Below are 18,386 nucleotides of genomic sequence, written 5' to 3' on the forward strand. Positions count from 1 at the left end.
TGAGCCGTATGAGCAGGGGACCTTCGCAAAAAAAATATCAACTTAGGAAATAACGGACACTGTAATATGTATTTAAATATATATATTATATAATGACAAAGCCCTTGTAAAATGCAATAATAGCGATGCCAACATAATATAACAACGGTTATAGTGTAAAAAGAAATTAAATTAAATACAATGACGGAAGCTATAATTAGAGGGCAATAATAACGGCAACGGTAGCAGTAAATAGATACGTCATTACACTGGCGACGTCACAATCCCACACATTAATTAGATCATGCACGCACCTACACAAACACAAACACAGTAGAATTAGTAAGTAGTATTTAATCAAAAACGCACTGTTCCAAATAACAGCACAAAGAAATTATTCTAAATTTCGCTTTCGATAGACGCACAAAGTGGTCGTAAGCGTCGCCAATGCCATACTAATGGCGCCGCACTAATAGACAACGGTACTCCGCACTAACCACAAACAAAAGGACAAAAGAATGTAAGAGTGCATAGGTGTATGCATTTTTACCTATATATATCTATATTTACCGTCGTTTTTGTTAGTGAAAAGCTGTTGTCCGTTGACTCGTGAGGTGACCGATGAACACTTTGACTCTGATACTGTTGAATTTACTGCCTTTTTAGGATACCTGCTCCCATTAGTGTTGAAAAGACAAAACTAAACCGGATTTGGTAATAGAGGAGAGAGAAGGTAGAGTTAACAACAAACGACAGGTTGTAAATAAATGTTGGGCAAGTTGAGAGAGCTTGTGGAAGGGCTGACAGCCAGGAACACCGACAGCAAAATGAATTAATCATTCATTGCGGTCGTAAAAACAACAACGACGAGTCCTTCCGAAGTAGAACAGCTGCTGTTTAAAGATCTACAGGGTTGCTCTATATGTGAAATTTGATTTGTGCATGAGTATTAAAAATTAAAAAAATTGTATTTGCAGAAAATTTAAAAGCAAGAAAAACGCTTACTTCGGTTGAACCGAAGCTATAATACCCTTCACAATTAAAAAAGCTTGCTTACTTGAACTTGATTTTAATCGGCCAGTTTACCATGCTACAGGTAGTGGTCCGATCTGCATAATTTATTTGGATATTATACGGTTCCTTTGGACAATAATCCATACCAAATTTCATGAAGATATTTTGGCAAATAATTTTTTTTTTTTAATTGGTTTATACAGAAACTTAATGTTCATCGTTCAGTTTGTATAGTAGCTATATGCTATAGTAACCCGATATTAGAGGTTTCGACAAAAGGGCAGTTTCTGGATGAGAAAATGATATGTGCAAAAACTGAGAGAGTAGTTCGCATATATAGAGACAGACGGACTTTGCTGAATCAACTCAGCTGTTACTTCACGCTGTTCACTTATATATATATTTTATTGGGTCTCCACGTTTCCTGACAAAACTTAATAGTATCCTGTTCAGGGTCCAGCGAATAATGTATTACAAAAGATATATGTATTTATGCCGATTAAGTCAGAGCCCGTACTTAACTGAATGAAAATGGCAGCAATTTAAGAATTTAGTACTGGATAATAGGTAATTTCATTTTTTTAATGAAAAATGCTTGCAATCTATCTTATCAGTTCTCAAGTGCGACCTTAGTAGAATCATATAGTCTAACTAACAAGTTCGCGTGCTCCTATTGGCAAACCTTTTAATACTGAAGGCATTAAAGATATACGCTAAAAGTTATAAAATGAACCGAAATGTAGTGAACCATCAGATCTGCCTTTTAACGACCCAAAGCTAATCAAAATGTACCAAATAAAAATCAATAAACCTGAAATCCAAAAACTTAAAGAGAAATGCTTAAAATAAGTGGTATGAAAGACATATAAAAATAAGGTGCATTTTTTTATAGATTATAACTACACGAGAATTAGAGTATACTACAATAAGCTGAGGTAATGATTCATTTTCATATTTGAGAGTAGCATCGCTATGCTAGAAGCTTCTTTGATAATAACATAATCTGAGTGAGCTCTTTTAATAAACTATAACTAATATCAAGGACTTAAGACAGAATGCTCCAGCACCTACGCTGGTTAAATACACAAACTAGCTCTTGTCAGAATAAACACTTTTCGAATTGGAGCGACAGACAATTAAGCCCACAACGCAGTATCCAGCAACAGCTGCTCTTCCACAATCTATGTTTACAGGTGTGCTTCGCTGTGTAAGCACATACCAGCTATGTTCGACTTTTTGGGTAGTTGCTTTTGGGGCGAGCATTTTCGGAGCTACTAATCGGTGTACAAGTGATGACCGCCTCCAGCAGACTCAAATACTGACACTTCTACCAACACCTACACACATAACATTCATACAACGGCCGGACAACGAGTTAGTTAGAGGCGAAAACACGACAAACTACGAAAATTTCATAATGGACAGTCGAACGACTATTTGGGTAACTTTCGCTGATAAATGGCCAAATGTCCAACTCAATTCACGAAAGCCTCACGGCAGTATGGCTTTACAAAGAGAGCTATTTAAGTGGTTTGTATTGCACACACTCATACATACAAATATATGTATGCGCACTCACGTGAATGTGCTTGCAACAATAGTGAAAAAGCTGTAAAGGAAGAGCGTAAGAGCCCACATACTGAGATATATAATTATGTACGAGTATGTAAGTGATAGCGGTAGGCGGAAGGTGTTTACTTGTAGCCACGACATTTTTCCATTAATTCTTAAGCTAGAGCAGAGAAGCGTTTACATTTAAACCACATTTTGTATTTTTCATTTCTGTGTATATTTTTTTTTTTTTGGTTTTTTTTACTTTAAGTTTTGCTTTGTTTCGGTTAAACGAACGTGACTAGCTTTGGGTCATAAGGCTAATCCACAAATACATAAAAGTTGGAGCTAAATACATATGTGTATGCATGTTTGCGTATGTGTGTGTGTGTCTGTGCAAAAGGCATACATTTTAGTAATAGTGTAGCAGATAGCTTGGTCGTCTGTACAAACACATACATATATAAGTTTTTTAGCTTTGTTCACACTCCTTCATAGACGTATATTTTATCTAGTTTACAGCTGTTGCTGCCGAGAACATCCCATGAGGAAATCAATCGGTTTAAAATTTAATTCCCTAAAGTGAATTTTCTTGTATCAGTTTCTTTCATTTTCTACTCGAGCAAAGAAATGGTACACAATTACATGCGTCGGGGTCAAGGAAACATTTTTTCAGTTAAGTTAACTGTATTAAGTTAATCACACAATACAGAGACTCTGATTTTGCTTCCATGGCCTATGGTCGTTCAATATACTCACACATATAAATAACGTTTTACTACAAAAACAAAGTAGCCCGTGCCATATTTATTGTGATTCTAAGAAAATTAAATTTGGAAATGTTGCACTTCTTATCCACGACATACATACTGTATGTATATATTCACACATATTATACCACATCCTACTATCCAGTTTCAAGTTCACTTTTGTTGGTTGAGCGTATTTAAAAATGTTTAAATATACATACGGATACACTCGTATTCGTTGTTGTAGTTTGAAATCGTCTTATGTGGTAATTGGATTTTTGTAAAACGCCAGTCATGATAATAAATTAGTTAACTTCATGCGCTTGACTTTGGTACAAGAATAATATATGAATTACAAGCTGTAATTTTACCAAAAATGCACCTCGCCTATTTAGAATTTTCTGTTATTTAGAGCACATTTTGTAACAGCAGATATTGATGAAAATATGGACTAATACTATTGTTGTTCTGATATTTAAGAACATTTTCGTTTTTAGGTAAGAAAAAAACTGGAAAAATATTTTCAAGAAAGTATTTGAATATAATTATTACAATTTTCGAATATATTTTTGGAAATACAATAAAGAGTATTAAAACTTTATTAAAATTGGGTGATTCTAACCCGAAAACCGCCGTGTATCCATCACCAGTTGGTCCGAAAACGGCGATTCAGATAATGAAGCAGTTTCTTGAAGAAACGGAAGTATGTAAAATTTCAGATCGAGATCTCAAAAACTGAGAGAGTTTGCCTATATACAGACAAACAGAGGGACATGACTAAAACGACTCACCTTATCACCCTGCTCATTTATATACAGTGATATGCGGTAAAATAAAGCCACGCAATCGCTGACGATGTTACTTCATTTAAAAGTTTTTTGTGAATCTAATATTCTATGTACATAAAATTCCAGCTGTTATAAGCCAGAATTTTGTGGATTATATGCACAGACTTTGCACAGCAGTTATAAAAAAAAATGAATACTGCACTATATAGGTATAAATGAAACAGTTATTACTATTGCTATTGATTGTTTCCTTAAAAATTAAAAATTTCAAATCACCGGAAACAAATAAATTTAAATAACGTCTTCTGGCTCTACTTCAAAGCACAGCCAAAACGGGACATGATAATGAGTTTTTAATTTTTTAATTTTGATTTTAGACTTAAGACTTTTAATTGGTATCTTAATATATACTCCATGCGTTGTTTCTTTTCTACCAATAAAAAAAAACCAGAAAAAACAAAATTTCTTAAAATATATTGATTTAAAAGATATTTATAGTACTGGCTCTATTTCATCGCCCATCACTGTATATTCTTTATAGGGCCTTACAACTTTTCTTGTATGTATCACAAACTTCTTGACAAACTTAATATACTCTGTTCAGTGTATAAAAGTAACGAGAAACTATATAGGTACATCGAACTAAAATAAATCATTTTAATCTATCGAGAATTTTAGTGCAAAAGGAAATCTTGCCAGTTAGGTGAAAATACTTTTGAGAAGGGTTGCCACTTTGTAAATAACATTATTACAATATGGGTATCAAATGAAGGAGATTCGACATATATAATATTTAAGCAATGTTGCCACGTATTAACATATTTTTATGCAATAAAATATAAAAAACCAAAGCTATATCTGTTATTGCAAAGCCGTCATATCGTTTACTTCTTCACTTCTGTCACTGTATCACATTTTCAAAAAATTTACTAAACGTAGTTTCAGCACTGAATGCCTCCTTCATTAAGTATTATTAAAATTGTCATTATATATAATATATATATCAATTGCTCACATAACGTTCATAATATTTGGCGAAGTAACTTCGAAGGTCCTTATTTACTATGCTTTTGCTACTCGTCAGATTTAATTTTAGTTAATATTTTCCATTAAATATCGATTAAACTCACTTACAAAGGCATACATTTCTAAGCAATATTTCTTAATTTTTCATTAAGTTTATTCCGCAGCGATCTTGGCTAGACAATTAATAAACTCATTTATAATTTAATTGCCATTCTTTCTAAGTCTCCACCTCAACTGCCTTTCGAGCCAATTATCTATAATTAATGACGGTTTATTGACCGCAAAGGGTAAGAATCTTAAGTACATTGAGTGGACAAAAAGTGGTAAAAGAAATATATAAAACAACTGTACTTTACAGCGCTATGCTGTAGAAAGCGCACACAAACTCTTGCATTAAGTTACAGCGTAAGATTGAATCTAATAAACCGCAAATCCTCAAAATAATAAGAAACATAAAGTTAGAGCTAAGAAAAACATGTGAGATAGTGCCTAGTGCGGCTGTAACTACACATTACGGACTCCCACATATGCATGAATGACATATTTCGTGATGTAGGTATGTAGCACTTTTACAAGAAACGTAAACCCATTAAGAACATTTTTAAAATTAACTAATTCTGGTTTGGATATTTTTAGAAAAAAAGAAATCGAGTAATATGGAGGCTATGAAAAAGTGTGAATCGCACTAAATGCTAATATAGGTATTCTCAACAAAATTTAGTGAAAACAGCATGAAGTCAAAAAAAGAAAATTAAAAAATTGTGGATAATTTTTGGATCAACGTTGACAGATACAATAAAATGTAAATCTTTGGATCTCCCGATCTTTTTGACCAAAAATTTTTTTTTTTGTTTTGGATCATAATCTTTAGAATATTTTATGTCGGTAATTTCGAACATAACTAGCTTAAGAGGTGAATGGTGGAAGTGCTCTTACTGAGAATATGTCAAGATAGCTTTAATTTAATTGATTAGATATGTAGATTAAATCATTATCAACTTGGCCAATTTAAATTTTGTAGCGTAATTAGTATCCGTGTATTGGACTCCATGTTGTTTCATGTGACGCTGGTTTGTGGGTGTGACAATGGTTTAGTACTACAACAACTTTCTCAGAGCGTCAAATAATGCATGGATCAAGTTGAAAAGGAGATGTCTCAATTTTTTTCTCAAGCCATCGCTTACACGAACAGGCAAACGGATGGACGACTTTGAATTGTCTCATTATTCTGATGACTTTTATGTATATAAGATAATCCTATATATATATTATATTTATACCCATAACAGGGTGTACCTATTATATTTTCCACGAAGTTTCTAACACGCAGAAGGAAGAAAATATATGATCAGCGTGACGAGCTGACTGGATTTACCTATATCCGTCTGTCTGTCCGTCTGTATACCTATATGCGAATTAGTCCCTCATATTTTAGGGATTTCGATCTGAAATTTTGCACACGTACTTTTCTCCTTAAGAAGCTACTCAATTGTATAAATCGCCGATATCAAACCACAGTAGCATATAGCTGCCATACGAACTGACCGATCAAAAACAAGTTTTTGTAAGAAAAACGTTTTTATCTGACAAATTATCTTCCCGAAATTTGGCATAGATTTTTGTCCAAGACAGCGCATCAATCTTCGAGCTAATTGTTCAGATCGGATTAGTACCGTATAGTATCACGATAGAGACCTATTTACGATTGTTTAAATAAAACTTTATGGCTAATAAGAACTATCAAACTGTTGGCCAGTTGGTTTTAAACTATTATACTCCGTGCAAGGATTTGCCAGGGTGTAAGAAATTGCTCATTCTTTCTCAGTGTTATTCACTTAGCCGAGGTGGTAAATGAAACTATAAAATGCACAGAGAAAGGTCGAAAAAGTGTAACCAGCACAGACGCTCCGCAGAGATAAACTAAGTGACAAATATGATTATGGAGATTATTATATTTAAGGTTGGCACTGTATATACAAACATGTTGTGGCAACGTCTCTGTTAGCAAAGCAATAATATTCCAGATAATGAACTCATGCATAAATAATGTTTCTGGGCAATGACGCTGCTCATTTTATTGCGCAAAGTTGCAATTTTCATTTTGTGCACGCTTTATTTATTTATATAATACTTTCTGTATATTTTTGACCGACACTGAAGGAATTACATTCAAAATATTTGCATTCTGCGGACACTCTTCAAGGCTCGCCTTCACTTGTTTGCTTATGCATTGCATAGCCTACGACGAGGCAAGAGGCGGAACAATTCTATTTAGTTTGGCGTCGGTTGTTCACTTTTTTGTTGTTGTGGCTACACTTTTCATTGAGGTTACGCTCTTCTTTAGTTAGCACACAACAATGGACTTTTCAGCTCTCCAACGAGTCTCTGGCAATTACTTAAAGGATTATAGTCTTGTTAGTATTGTTACTGGTCCTGCTATATGCAGATTGTCTTTTTTTATACCATAATTACAGGCATTGCATTGCAGTTGCAAGTAACTAACACAGCGACTTAATGGCACTGGGGCCTTGCTTTTGTAGTTCAGTTTGGTGTTTTCTGCCTCTTCAACTTCTGCACTCGCTCCACATCACCACAAAGCTCCCTTGCTGGTAGTTAACATAAAAGTTTCAAATTCCCCATTGTCTCATACGAAGTTTTCGTACTTGTACTCATATCGTCGCCTTTGGCTTCAATGTGGCCTGTTTGACGTAGCGTTTACGTTAAGACTACATGTTGGAACCACTAAAGTGAGTCAACGACAAGTGAATTGGTGGCGTGGTAGGTACAAGTACTTTAAAAATAGAAAAAATAATCGGTCATAAACTAACCGACCATCTTTAACGCTCGCTGCAACAAGCAACCGATTTAAGAAGTAAAACGAGTTTTAACGCATGTAATCTCTAGGTTAGAGTCTGGTGGCTTCGTTGTTCACTCAGTACTTTCGTCCCATAAAGTGTACTATATTTTCTCCTCGTTGTAGTTTTGTGTTTTGTTTATTTAGGTTTATTTTTGTTGTTGTTTCGTTTTTGTGTATTGTCGAATTTGCGCTAACAACTTGAGAAAGTTGCAACGCAAAGCATTCAAAGTCAAATAGAAAACTCAAATGACTGCCTTTTGTATGCCGCCTTTGGTGTCTTTTTACAACAACAATCTAAAAGTTTTCCATTATGTTGTTTTTGTGAGTTATTATTGTACTTAAGGCGCATTGGTGCTATCGCGTCTTTGCTTAAACGTATTTGGTATTATACTTTAACCCTTGAATGCAATGCCGTTAATTTAGTTTAGTTTTCGAATTCTAATCAACCGTCGCCAAAGCTAATGGTGGTGAGATATAAGAGGGAATGATGTGGTCGAATATAAATCCGACTCCACTTCAATTATGTAATCCTTATAACCGATATATTTGGAAATACCTGACTTGAGGGAGTGTGTAATTGCATATACTTGTATTGTTCACAAGGAAAATAGAAGACGTAATTTATTAATTTTAAGTAGTTAAAACTATGAATATAAATAATCGTATGCAATCCTATCGAAATTGTTTAATACTTAGCTTTACCATATAAAAATAAGACTCATGATTCTGTATTTTTAAAGTTTTTCAGAAATTTGTTGGTGGTTCAAAGAATAATGCGTTGAAATTAGGACAATGCTTGAATGGATACAAACGGAACCTTTTCAACATCCAATGGTTTGTCTATTTAACGGTCTCAGTTTGCAATCTTATTTTTACAGGACTTTATTGTCATTTTTCGATTCGTCATTCGCTCATTTAAATTTTGAAATTAAATCAACTGTCATATGCAACAACACACAACGAAATAGTTACGTGAGAAATCCTTAGTTTATTGGATTCCAAAAAGTTTGTGTGGCGCTGCGTATACGTAACACACTTTTGCTGAATTCTATGTAAGATAAATAAATGCCTAAAGCTTGCAACTGACTTTTGATCGCATTTCATTGACAAATATATGGCAATGTGCTGAGGTACCGAAATACAATTGAAATTAATTGGTAAAATTTAAGGTCTTCTGAATTTTTACAGAATTTAGCATTAGAATTTAGTACTGGAAACCCACATAACCATCATTAAGCTATTACAAATTAAGCTGAATTGTGAATTTCAAAACATCGAATTTGAATTTGCATACAAATATATCGAACGTGGATGCTTGATAATATTTTCCGGCAATATAAGCATCTATTTGTAGAAATTCTTTAGTTTAGTGTAATCGGCTGGCAAAACTTTGAATGAAAATTTTTCCGAACAACTTGAAATTTTTATACGACCTTCTAGATATATTTGTCGGGTAATGATCGAAGTAGTAAACGTTTTGATAAGAATTTTGATTTTTTGAGCCACTCTGAAGTGTAAATTTTTGAACAAAAATCAACTATTTTTTTATAAGGCATCATTTTTTACTAGTCATTCAATCATTATGTGTATTTATTTATGGTACTAATAGAATTTTTTTTTTTGGATTCTCGATTTAAGATAATTTGAAGCAACAAAGTCTTTCTTACCGCCAGAAAACTTTCTTCAGAGACCCTTCGGGAAATCGCCTATGATTATGAAAGTACATTAAATTCTACTTATGTACATTATGGTAATGTAGGTATTCAAAAAAATTCACAAAAAACGCGTTTTATCTAACTTGCAAGTGGATATGATCCCTCAGCTGTCCTGAAATATTGACACAGAATCGTTGTAAATTTTTCTATACACTAGAAAAATATGAAACACGGATTTTAAATGAAGAGCACAACTGTTTCCTTACCTTCCAAATGAAAAGAATTAAAGCTCTCATCCAAAATTTTACTCTCCGCTAAAAGCGGCTTACGTTAAAGTATCGTCGAAATCGGAAGCAAAATGGCTTACGTCGTTAACACTGTGTCTTGACATAAGCGCATTTGCTTTTCCTCTGCATGCTATCCTCGTAATAAAAATGCGGCTAATGGGCAATTTAAATGAAATGCAATTTAAACAAAATGCATGCATTCAACTGCGTCAAAGCATTTTCGTGGCTGGCGGGCCATAAAAGTGACACTCGTGCCACTCGACACCCAAACTTTCTTATAAACACACAAATAGCGCCAACGCTAAGCCAAACAAATGCTGTTAACCAATAAAGCCCACAAATTTACGCTGTATTTGTTCTAGTTTTATACAACAACAATAATAACACAAATACAATTGAGAATACACTTGATACAAAACTATCACAATCGCATTGCCACTTGTAAATGTCAAACTAACGAACGAAAAGGGCAAATTGCATGCAGTGACGACAAACAACAACAGCAACAAAATACACAAATGCAATTACAAGAAAATATATGAACCCAATAACAAAGCACGATAAAAAGTGATAAAGCATTGAAAAATTACCACAAAACGGTGGGGAGTGGGAGGGGGGCATATTTTACACGACAAACGGCGCTAAAAGCAGGTGTACAAACAGCTGGCTAAGAATGAAGGGCAACGAAGTACGTATGTACGGATGCATGCATGTAAAAAGCATACATGTTCGAAATTTGTTTTTGCGCTAATTTCGGTGGTAACCGTGTTTTGCTGTGTAATTTTACCGCTATAAATAGGAATTTATATTTATCAACCACATTTACACATATCTGTCGTAAACATGTTTTCCACAAAAAATCGACACTTTAAGAATCCTTCTAAAATTCATAAACGCTACAACATTTTTCACATATGAAATTGAATTGGTTTTACCAGTGCTTCGGGATTAAATGCTACACTTTTCAACATGCGGCTAATTTACATACCTGTCATCTGTCGGCTTATATGTCACAATATACTTCTCGATTGGATGCGCATTCAAATCGATCATCGTTTGCCAGGACACACGCACCGTTGTGGGCGTGAGGAACGTGACGGTGATGTTTTCGGGTGTGGCGGGTATGGTGCCTGCAAAATGATAGCAAATAAAAATACACTTTAATAAGAATAATATTAAATTAATCATTCAATGCAAGGACACAATGACAAAACAAATATCAATGTAATAAGTAAGAAAGAGCTAAGTTCGGGTGTAACCGAACATTTTATACTCTTGCAACTTGCGAACTTATTTTCAAGCAATTTGAAAAATATATAAATATAACTATACTTGTATGTATATATGGAGTAAAGTCAGCCAGACGTTTCAAAATCCTGAATATCAGTTATATGGGGGCTAAGGCAAGTTTTCGCCCGATTTAATCCATTTTAGGCACAAAGAAAAGCACGCTTTCTCATTTCATTAAAAGAATTAGCTCTTTGGCCGATAAATGTGGTATAAAGTCCACTGGAAGTTCGAAAGTTCTTTATATTAGGTATATGGGGGCTAAGGGAAGTATTGATCCGATTCAACCCATTTTTAACACAAGGCTATATTATCATCAAAAAACATTTTTTCCCAATTTCAATTATATATTTCTGGGGTCCACATTTTCGGTATCAGGGGGCTTGAATAGTTGTGTTCCGATTTTGACAATTTTAAAACCTCAAATGGCATACCCTCAAGGAAATATTCATGCAAATTTTTATCCCGATATATTAATTCGTGCTTGAATTGCATACTGGAAAGTGTAAAAATCAGATAGAGTTGTGTTACGTAAAAAGTAGGCGCGGTAACTGTACTATTTTATACAGTAAACCAAAGAGGGGGCGTGGCCTCGCCCACTTTTAGAAAAGTTTCAAACCACAGGTGCCCCTCATTATTACGATTCGTTGTACCAAATAACGATTTTTTATCTAAATTTGCGGCTTAGTTATGGCATTTTATTTTTTTCGATTAATGGCGCTTTGTAGGCGTGACAGTGGTCCAAATACGCCCATCTACGAACTCGTCCTTACACGTGTACCCAGTTTCATTAAGATATCTCAATTTTTACTCAAGTTATCGCTTGTACCGACGGACAGACAGACAGTCGCTCGGATTTCAACTTGTCTCTTCTTCCTGATCATTTGTATATACAAAACCTTATATCTAACTCGATTTTTAGGTGATACAAACAACCGGTAGGTAGGTGAACAAAACCCTGTAGCAGCATGTTGCAGGAATATAAAAACAGTCACACACATACACACACTCAATACCAATACAATAATAACCACGAGTGATATTGTAAAAATAGAGCTGAAGCTAAGCACCACACGCTTAGTGGCGAATAAAAAATGGGGAATTGAAATTACTTATACGCCAAAGTGGGTCATGGCTGCAACGCTGGTGCCCGTTCGTGGCGGCATGGGGCGGACTTGGTGTAACGAAACACGAAACAATACAAAAAGTAGTAAATAAATTAAGTAAATGTTAAAGTTAACGCGCCAGCCACTGCAGCGACGGAGCTGGCTACTTCTGAGGACAAATATGTTCACAAATACGGTGCGAGCGAGTATTTGTTTGCTTAATGGAATACCGCCAAGTACGAGTAACGCCAGACAAGACAACAGAAACCTTTACAACCTGCTGAGTATGACAGAATTGACATAGAAATTGACGGTTGAACAGTTGTATCGATGTTTGAATCAATGCAGAAATGAACGCCTCAGCGGAGAATTGCTGCATGGACGAACGAATTTGCGAATGTACTTAGAAGTATGTAAATGAAGGTGGGTATGTATGACATATATTTGCATACATACTTATTTTTCCTTCGATTACTCATGAGTCATGGCATTTTATTGCTAATGCAATAGAACATTTTATGGTAATTGACACTGAACAATTATTTAGAGCTACTTTAGAAGCAATTTATGAGATGAGTATTCATTATACCCTGATCAGTGTACAAGTATATTAAGTTTGCCACAAAATTGGTAACTCTGTCTCTGTCTTGTCCCTCAGTTTTTAAGATATCGATCTAAAATTTTTTACACGTCCTTTTCTCTCTAATAACCTGCTCATTTGTCGGAACTGCCGATATTGGATTACTATCACAATCAAGTTCTTGTATGGAAAACTTTTTTTATTTGACAAAATATCTTCAAAATATTTCATTGATGGCAACATTACAATCTTCAAACAAGATCGGACCACTATAGCATTTAACTGACATACAAACTAAGCTATCAAGATCAAGTTCTTGTATGTAAAACTTTTTTATTTGTAAAGGGTATAACATTTACGGTGCAGCAGAATTTAACATTTTTTCATTTTTTTTTATTCAGTATTATTTTTATGGTGTGGTATTAGGTACAAAAACGTCTGTGTTGCAACTGCAGGGGTTTATGCTTCGCAAAGAACATATATTATTTCATTTTAAAGAAATGTTTGAGTGAGCTGATCGATTCACTAGAGTTTTAAAAAATGTTAGTTAACATATAAAATGTGTTATTTCTTTTATAACAAAAGTAATTCCTTTTAGGCTCTTCACTTTTGAAGTGAATGTGAACTATTCAGAAAATTGCAAGATGCATTTTGCTCACGAGAGAACTAATGTTTTCTTAAGCAATAGTAATTCATAATTTTCTTATCCTGATATAATACAAGTTTTATAGCATAAACTCATATATAGCAAAAAATTGGTGACCATTTCCGTTATCAACTTTCATCAAATATTCCTTATACCAACACCCAAAGATACGAGGGCCCGAGAGTAATATGATCCACAAATATATTTTCCACAGTGCTGCATTAGTAACAACTGAAGATACTCTCTCGATATCGTTTATTAACAAAACAATAAACATATTTACAAATCGTTAATTTTCATAATTCTGCTATGAAAGTAAGAATTTTTTATTTATTTCGTAAAGAATAACAAGTAGACTGAGTTAGTGCGCTTTATTAATATATAATTACTGCTAATAAATCATATACAAATTATATACTTCTTAAGTGCTTTACTTCCTATTTTTGTTTATATTTTTATTTTATATTTTGTTTTGCTAATTGAACTCTTTCCGTCCGGGAAATCACATACACGTACGATGGTAAGCGAAAGTAGTTTAATAACCGCAACGTCAAACCAAATTTCGTGTATACATTTTTCTCTCAATTCTCTTTCTCCTCCTCCTTTGCCAAACCAAATTAATTCATAACTTCCTATTCGGCGGAAATCTGTCTTTCACTTAGGTATATGGCTAGTCAATAAATTGGAGGGGACGTCACGTCGTCGTAATCACGGCGAACGCCAGTTAGTCAGTTGTTCGCCTTTAGCCGCTGGCGATTCAGTATAACTGAAGCCAAACAAAAGAATAGCGAATTGAGCGAATGTGTCATGGATGAATGGACGGCGAAACACGGCAACTGTGACGCGGCTAGGGCAGCGGTGGCCACGGCAAGTGCCGTACTGAAATCACTTAAATAATTCCGACCGCCGGCAGTCAATTCCATTAGCATTTTATGGCATGGCAGCTGCACGTTTGCAATGTGCCATACAATTACGCTCCGATGTGCACACATAAGCATAAATACGTATATGTACATGTGTAACGGTATTATTACTTTCTACAATATTCAATGCACATATGTATCTAGGTATGACAAAAGCATCAAAGGATATTGCAACAAAAAAAACAAAAAAAAACGCATAGACACACACCGAAACTGTGAACAGTTATGTCTCTAAAAGAGAGTTTTATATTTATGCATTATTAATTCGTTGTTGATTGAAGGTAATCGACTTCGAATTCGGTAAAGTGGAAATTTCTGTTCCTGCTAGCATTGTGTCAGACAGCCTTGAATATGAATTAATACATGGAAAGAAAGAAACACGTTTCGGTGTAATGCAAATATGTACGTTTTTGTATTTGTTTTTGTCGTTGAATTATTTCATTGCAATAAGAACAGTTACCGCCGGCGCCAGTAAACAATGCACGAACCTGCTTTATCTGTACTTTCACTTACCTCCTTCCAAACACACAGCCCAACCAGCTTTTTCATAATTTTATTGTCTTCCACCGCCAGACTATGACAACAGTGCTGCCAGCTTGTGAGTATATACAAGTATGTGCATATTTGTATGGCCATGTAAAACGTCAGCACCCTCGGCAAATATTCAAATTTCCGCAATTTGTATAAATTTGATGAGTTGATGGCTCGTTTTGATGGTTGTCTGCTTGCCGCCGATTTGCCACTCACTTTCGTCAGTTTGTCGGTTTTCCGTTGGCGGTTTACCATTGCAACGGTGCTCGGGTCCCTGTACCTCCACGCATCCGGTGGTTCCTAGTTTCCTACTTGAGCGCCTAACACTGCAGAGCCTGCATAATTTGTGTGCCTAAACATAAGCTTGATACTCGCTGACTGTGGATTGTCTCCTCCAAATTGTGCCGCACCATTTTGGCATTTCTCCAGTGTAGCGCTAAATAATTACAGGTCTCACGTATGTGGTGGTGTTAAGTTTCGTGGCCTAACAATATATTATTAAGGTTATGGAAATTGTATAAATTACATACATGGTTTATTTGTGTATACTTTTTTTCGGCTTCGATAGACAAATTATGAAAACGGATTTTTTATTGTAAAATATTATACTTCAGAAAGTGGGTTCATTAAATTTTTCTAAAGTTTATAAATGGAACATGTTTATAGAGTGGCTCATAGTTTTACTACTACATTGAAGCAATCACACAAATCTTTCAAGCTTAGAACATTAAAAATTCTCCAAAACCACTCATTATATTTGAAATAGTGCTTGTAGAGCAGCTTGCTTTTGAATCGATACATATGTAAAATTATATTTCCATACACCTCCATGCGCTAGATAGCTAGACAGTCCCGAACCACGTCTCGTCACCAATAATGATGCGTTTGATAAATGTAAGGTCCTCTACTCGACGTTGTTTGTGCAAGTGATTCAGGTATTTTGGTACGCGTCTAACATTGACACGCTTCATACCCAATACATTAACCAAAATGTATTGAGTTGATCTATAAGAGATCTTGAAATCCTCCGATATCTCTGTGATGCCACTGTGTCTTTAACTTTTTCGTTGTTTTAGTCAATAACAGAGGGGGATAAACCACTTGCATGAGTCACATTTTTGATGACTTCAAGACCTTCACTGAATGATGTATGCCATTAAAATAAATGTGTTCTTAATAAAGTAGTAAACTCCCCAAAACACTTCTGCAAAATGTTCAACAATACCGTAGCCATGATTCCATTGGAAATAAAAAGTTTGAAGCAAACTCATTGTTCAATTGTTTACTTTGCATAGTAAAAATCGACAGACAAACTTTTCGTGTCGTTAACAAACAGCTGATTGGAATTCAAACTTCACACGAATATAATAAGATTATACCAATTTATACCGGGTAAAATTTTTTTAGTAAAGATAATAATTCTTCCAAGTCGAGAGTCGGTAAACTGGGTCCGTTCTGGTAACATAACCGAAATAGCCTTTAGTTCGCTCTGCAAACATATTTTCATAACGCCTTCTCTTAAGAGATGATTTCATGAAAAACGAAAAAGTAAGAAAATGTGGTTGGACGATGTTGCATAGACGTTGAAAGTTATGCTTTTCGCAGTCTTTACTCAATTAACTTTTCAACTGCACTATGTTTAGTCGATTTTGAGAATTTCTAACATTTCATTGCAATCCGGATATTCAATTATAGCCATCATTAAAGGGCTGAAATAAAAGCGTTATGCAACCGAAATACCAGTTTTCCAGTTATCTAGTTGGAATATACTACCAAAAATCTTTGATAATAAATCAATTATTTACTGGCAGTAATTCCATTTGAAAAGCATAACTTTTAAAAATAAATCATAAACAAAAATCTCCAAATTATTGTTTTTGACATCTACAACTTGAAACAAGTCCTCAATTATACGCATAGCTTACATGTTCTCTCAAAATTGCTGATAATCAGTGTGCTTTGAAGATATATATTTTTGCTATTAAAACTGTTATATAAAATAGCCCAATCACCAATCTATACACACTGTTATACCTATGTATATAAAATATTGTGCTGACAAGAAAGGGTTAACACAACAAAAATGCCAAACATACACACGCATATGCTATTTAGATTTATGGTAATTCATTCGAATGCACATTGTGTGGCTATTACACCACCGCATATGTAACCACTTATGCGTATATCCATAAGTGTGCGGTCCAGAGGTATATATGTATACTTTTATATGTAAGTATGCATAACTTTGTAACTTTATCAAAAGCTACAAAACATATTTGCTGCACAGATAAAAGTCTGCTACTGAAACTGCTGCTGTTGCAACAAATCAAGTGGAAAATTCTAAGAAGAAAAGGAGCAAAATTCATTCACAAAAGCATTTGCGACAATTGGTAAATTGAGATGTTGTGCAAATGCCTTTTATTGTCAACTATCACAGCTGAACCTTTTTTCCATTACGGGTGTTTTATTCCCTTTTAAACCCTCTTAACAATTTCATTTTAAAGCACACTTTATGCTCCTGTTTTGTGACATTTGATTTTAGTTGCTTGACAAGTATTCAATTGCAAACTTAAGTAAATCAGAGAACATTTAATTTATGCCAAATTCGTCGACCCGAATTGTGACAATTTTGTTGAACCAGTTCCTTTTTCAACAAAACTCCCCACTTAGGACAAAGTGTGTAAAACAAATTTGTAGCGCTTTAATAAATTAGTGTGTTTGTGCGTGACAAAAGCTTTTTATTTCCTGCCATGCTTAGCATAATTGTCACTGCGTAAATTGCAATAAAAGTTATGTGTGTTTATAAATCCTCTTGACGCAAGGCTCACCTCGAATCATGAATATTTGAAAATTCAGAAACACTCGCTCAATAAACATTTGCATTTTTAAAGCAATTGAATTCAAATTTCACATTTGAATACTTAATTGTTTAATGTAAATGCTCAGCAGGGCTTAAATGAAATTGTTTGAATATAATGCCAAGTGGCAGAGATGATAGAGATTAAAATGATCATGTTTTAAATGTGTTATAAATATGAAAAGTGAATGGAAAAGTTAGTTGTAAAACAAACAAAAAATATTGTATATAAATTATCATTATTGTACCATTATTTTATAAGCGATTTAGTGAATAATAATAATAATTTTTTTGTTTTGCGTAAGAGCAATAAATATAATATGTTATCATCATCATATGTGTAAAATTTTAATATCGGGTTTTCATCGATTTATTTAAAGTTTCTGCTATAATTGAGTTGAAAATTAAAATTTATTGGCAAAATAGTTTGAAAAAAAACTCTATATACATATTATTAAGGTATTTAATTAATTCGAAAATTCTGAGAAATTCGTCCAAAAGCCGTAATTTCTGTTTAGTCCCGCGAAGTCCCCCTACTTTCAAGACT

At 34.3% G+C, this 18,386-nt stretch overlaps 1 protein-coding gene across 1 annotated transcript in view; it reads right to left on the minus strand.

Moving 5' to 3' along the window:
- Positions 1-18,386, minus strand: part of LOC106627129 (uncharacterized) — a 50,629-nt gene that overhangs the window by 24,705 nt on the left and 7,538 nt on the right. The window contains 1 exon segment of the mRNA XM_070108343.1: positions 10,895-11,036. Within this exon segment, the coding sequence (XP_069964444.1) occupies positions 10,895-11,036 (142 nt within the window).

The sequence above is a fragment of the Bactrocera oleae genome, chromosome 4 (genome assembly GCF_042242935.1).
Source record: "Bactrocera oleae isolate idBacOlea1 chromosome 4, idBacOlea1, whole genome shotgun sequence".
Classification (NCBI taxonomy): domain Eukaryota; kingdom Metazoa; phylum Arthropoda; class Insecta; order Diptera; family Tephritidae; genus Bactrocera; species Bactrocera oleae.